General features: G+C 36.0%; 1 protein-coding gene across 1 annotated transcript; it reads left to right on the forward strand.

The window, feature by feature from the left end:
- Positions 1-2,152: 2,152 nt before the first annotated feature.
- Cbr-srg-33 lies at positions 2,153-3,977 on the forward strand (the record flags this gene model as incomplete). The annotated part of the gene is made up of 5 exons (XM_045236548.1): positions 2,153-2,296; positions 2,345-2,578; positions 2,631-2,957; positions 3,671-3,805; positions 3,852-3,977. The coding sequence occupies 5 exons, from the start codon at positions 2,153-2,155 to the stop codon at positions 3,975-3,977; spliced, it is 966 nt and encodes a 321-aa protein (XP_045094570.1).
- Between the last annotated feature and the right edge of the window lie 1,350 nt (positions 3,978-5,327).

Raw genomic sequence — 5,327 nt, forward strand, 5'->3', positions numbered from 1 at the left:
AGTGCCTACGATATCAGTTTGATAGAACAACTCAAACTGTTCAGAAGCGTGTTTTAGTTTTTGTAAGATAAAATTTAAGTATATTTAATCATTTCAATCGTGTTGGAAAAAATGGAGATAGATTTTCTGAAATTTGCTCTGCCGAACATAATTATGGCATATTCTACAGTGCTCCACAAAATGATGCTTCCACCCCTCGCTTGCACTGAAACACCTATTTAGGTCAATATTCGTAAAAAGGTGTCAACATGAAAAATAAAGGTCTCCCTTCAAAACCTACGTACAGAAAGTTTGGAGCCATCAACGTGACCCAAACCGGACGAGAAACCGGAAAAATTCCGAAAATCACGTTTTGGCCGATCCACAAAATGATGCTTCCACTCTGAAAAAGTGAGATTTTCGAGGTTTTTGAGCTCTGTCGCCACATTTTGAAGGCCTGAATTGGAAGAATTTTGAGTATCTGACCCCATACACTGAGATCCTAATGCAGGGTTACTGAATACCGTATTCCGGATGTCGGATTTCCGCATTTACGGATTCCGAAATCCGAATTTCCAGATCTAAAATTCAGGATCACGGTTTTTTGATTCTGGATTATGTGTACTGCATTGAGTGTACCGAATTTTAAAATATGCACTCCGGATTCTGTTTTACGGAATCCGGATTTTTGATTCCTGTTTTCCGGATAAGATTTTTGAATGAATTCAAATATCCCGAGAATTTGATATTCAGGTTTTCTCGACAAGCAAGGATTTCAGGCAGTTTTTAGGAGGTTACGAAAGTTTCTTAGATTCTTAGGGATTCTGAATCAACTTATGATTTTATAAGATTTTCCAAGATTATGAGAGACTGCCCCGGACTCTGCCCTGACTACCACGACTTTCAAAAAACAAAATTTAAGATTGTCCAGAAAAAGAATCCTTAAGAATCTCAGAAACTCTCTGACCCCCTGAAAACTTCCTGAAATTCTTGCTCGTCAAGAAAACCTGAATATCAAATTCTCGGGATATTTGAATTCATTCAAAAATCTTATCCGGAAAACCGGAATCAAAAATCCGGATTCCGGAAAACAGAATCCGGAGTGCATATTTTAAAATTCGGTAAACTCAATCCAGTACACATAATCCAGAATCAAAAAACCGTGATCCGGAATTTTAGATCCGGAAATTCGGGTTCCGGAACCCAAAATACGGAAACCGACATCCGGAATACGGTATTCAATAACCCTGCATTAGGATCTCAGTGTACAATATTGTTTTGACTTGGCTGAGTATCAAACGTATGCATCCAAATTAATGCGGCAAAGTTCATTCCTAACGTAGCATAAGATTTTGAAATCAATCGGGACCTATTTCGAAGATTTCAATATGTTCCATAGTCTTTGTTTAGACGTTCCAATGAAATAAGGGGAGAGGCTGTAAACGAATATTGTCCATAATTTTTAATATTTCTGCTTTGGTGACTAGTTGTTTTTCTGAACATTTAAGTAACCAAACTTTCCTGAACACTTGAATCACAATAAATCAAAAACTCCAAAATCATTAATTCCGATGACATAACCGACGCCCCCAAAAGATATTTTGTAAACATTCATTTTGTTAAAAAAATAAGTAATAGCTCCTCGAGAACCTCTTTTCCAATTTCCAACTTCAGAATTCTAAAAATTCACTTTCTGGCAAATCTGGGAGCCGCGTCAGAGCTTCAGTAGATTCCTTCACCAGACATATCCACTAAAATCCAGTCTTTCCCTCCACATGTTTCTGCAAGCTTTCTGAAAACAATTTCAGCCGGAAGCCTACTGAAAGGTCGCTCTGAAAAAAGATCGGTCATAAGTCATGCTGTTCTGGAAAACATAAAACCGCAAAAGCAGGTGATGCTGTAAATGTGGAGAACTAATTTGAAAACATTGAAACGGGAAATTGGATTTTGGAAAGATTTACAGCAGAGAACAATTCATGTCTAGATTCTGAGAACAGGCGCTACAGTAACCCCCTGAATAAAAGTTTATGTTTTTTCTATTACTAATCGTTTCCTCATTAAACCTATTTTTGTTTACAACTTTTTTCTTGTACTTTTTTCTGACATCTTCAAAACATCCGCTCCCTAGTGATATTCTCACAAAAATTCCGTCTAGACACAATCATTTTCAGACATGCTTACTATCAAATTTGGCACGACTCTTCTCTACAGTATACCCTCGATGGTCCTCTACTTTATGACATTTCTAATGGTCCGAAAGTATTCCAAAGATTTCTCGAGCACCTTTTTGAAACTCTACAAGATGTTCTTTGTATTTGTAAGTTTCTTATATTCTTATTTCCGGAAAAAAAATATAAAATTTCAGAACAATGTAACATTCTTCAACTCGTTCATCACTGTTCGAATACCCCAGAACACTTGTAAAGACTGCTTGATGTCGTTTCTATTCAAATGGCATACAGTTGAGAATCCATCATGGTTCCCGTTGAATTTCTTCTATTTCATCCATTTTTCTATGGCCTATGTGCAATTTTTCTTGATATTCTTGACATCTCTAAACAGGTTCACCATGATTATTTGGAGCTCTACTTATGAGAAGGTGAGTATACTTTATTTTGTGGGTACTGTATTTTCACAACTTTCTGTTTTAGGCTTGGAACAAAATATTCAAATTCTTGATTGTCTTGGTCTCTCTGTTACCTATCCCATTCACTTACACAATTTTAATAAGTTCCACTTATTATACCTATACAGAAACCTTGGATTGTTACACGGTTTCTAGTACAGCAAGCCGAGAGCACCTTTACAACTTTTTGCTTCCATATTTTGCAATAGTTACAATTACAACAGCTATTATAAATGTTGCATCTTTCTATAAACTATCCTGTATGACCTATAAAATATCTCTTGCCGAAAGAAATTTACTTTTTGTCAGTGGCGCGTTGTTCATCGTTCAATTGATCGCAGATGCGAATACGGTAAGACAAAATTACCATAAAACTTGGAATAGAACAGCCTCCGTCAACTTTGACCTTTTCATCTCCGTTCCTGTGTTCCTGTGAGAGAAATCAAAACACAAAATAATTATGGTATTATGAAAAACATTTTATCAGTTAACAATTTTTTGATATCTGTTACAAGAACCAAGATACAGTAAGATATACAAGCACGTAATTTTCAGTTGATTCTCGCCCATTTTGACCATTTTCAGAAGTCTGGAGCTCGTCTGTCAAAATTCTGACCATATTGAAAACTTTGGAAGATTAAAATAGACCTAGATTGAAAACTTTACATTCACAGAATTTTCGAAAATTCCTATTTTTTCAGTTTTTTGTCGATTTCGGAAAGACACCCAGTTTTGGGCCCTTTTTGTACTGAAAACTTGAAAAATAGGTGTTTCTCAGAAATTGTAAAGTATCTAAAAAATTAGGAATTTTCCAAAGTTTCTGTAAGTGCAAATTTTTCAATCTAGGTCTGTTTTACACCCTCCAAAGGTTTCAAAGTTATCGGAAACTTGGCAGTCGAGCTCCAGACTCCTGAATATGATCAATATGGCCGCAAATTCTCGTGTACGTCTTATCGGCCGGTACTGTATTTTCTACACAAATTCAGAAAAATGTTCTTAATTTTAACTGTTAGAGTGGTCTTCTATTATAGGTTATATGATAGATAACAACGAAAAAAATTTCAGACTTTCAATCGCTTGGCGATCAATGACAATAACAAGAGTACTATTTGGTCTCAAATCGCTGTGACCTTACTTCCATACACCAGCGATGGTCTTACGTTAATCCATCCCTGGTTGTTTTTGGCATTTAGTACCAAGGTACGCGCCTAACCCGCTAATTTGAAAACATCAGTAAATTTCTCAGGCCCGTCGATGTTTCCTATTAATGTACTTTCCAAAACATGTCAAGGTTTCGAGTACAACCGCCCCTAACTCTACACATTTGACAAGAAGAAGTCAAGGACCCGGATATGATACTATTAAATTTTGAACGATTTATTTTTGTGAAGATAAAATACGACTTGCTTTCTACCCCAACCGTGTTTATACATAACGAAACAAGTTTCAAAATTTCGAACTTCGATCAAGGATTACAAGTCTTGGGACCATGTAGAATACGATTAGAAAAATGAGAGGAGCCGCGACGAAGACGCACAAGAAGCATCCGGCGTGGAAGTTCTTTCGGGATACTTGAGGTTTTGTGGGAAGATTGGTGGAAGAGGTCGTTGATGATAAACTTCCTTGTTCTGAAATTTTTTTGTCCACAGAAATACTTGTTAACCGGGCCTTCTACCATAATTGTTTTTATATATTTTTAGACCAACTAAAAAAGGTATGATTAAACTTGACGAGTGCTACAAAAATTATATTATTTGGATTACTGTATCATGTCTATGAACAAAGTTACGAGGTCATAAAGTTGTGACCGCGTAGCAAAGAAGGTTTTTGGTTTGTAAATTTGTTCATAGACAAGGTACAGTAATCCAAATGATATCATTTCATAGTGCTCTTTGATTTCTATCATATCTAATTTTAATTGGTTCAGAAATATTGATTCTAAATGAAACTATGACGGGACTTGCAAATAGCCGGTTTACGAGTATGGCTCCAGACAGATTAAAATCAAGTTCAGCATGTGTCATCTAATTCTAGGCTCTCTGAAATTGTTAGTTCATTCTGATTTGTCATGAACCACATTTTTTCTTAAAGTCTAACGTCTATTTCAATAAAATACTCACTAGATCTCGACGAGTAGCTTGGTGGAGGACTGTGCCTTTTTGCATAGTTTGTGTGGAAAGGAGGAGCGTTCCGATTGAAAAACATGGTCATATCCGGGTCGTGAATTGCGGGATTCAGGGAAGTGCTGGAAAAAATGGAATGAATGTTTGGAGAATCTAAAGAATTCCGTAAATTCTGTGCCTCTATTTTTCTAAACCTTCGGGGCCCTTTGATTACAGGGGCCCTTAAAGTTAGGGGATATGTAAAAAAATTAATAAAAAGGTTTTGTACATTATTGATCAAAGATTATCAAAAATTTATTAATTTCGTAAAAAAAAGGCACTCTCACTAACACAGTACCAGTCAATAATATACAAAACTTTACTTTTCAGTAGATTTTGGCCATTTTCAGCAGTCAGAGCTCGGTTGTTTGGAGCTCGGCTGTCAAGTTTTCGATCACTTTGAAAATTTATGAGGGTGTAAAAAAGACCTAGATTGGAAACTTTGCATTCACAGAATTTTTATAAAGCATCGTACTTGGCTCAAATTCCGATTTCAACTATTTCAATGATTCGTTAGTAAACTGGCCAATTTTCAAATTATTTTATCAACTTTAAAGGTG

Source organism: Caenorhabditis briggsae (genome assembly GCF_000004555.2).
Source record: "Caenorhabditis briggsae complete genome, chrV, whole genome shotgun sequence".
Lineage (NCBI taxonomy): Eukaryota > Metazoa > Nematoda > Chromadorea > Rhabditida > Rhabditidae > Caenorhabditis > Caenorhabditis briggsae.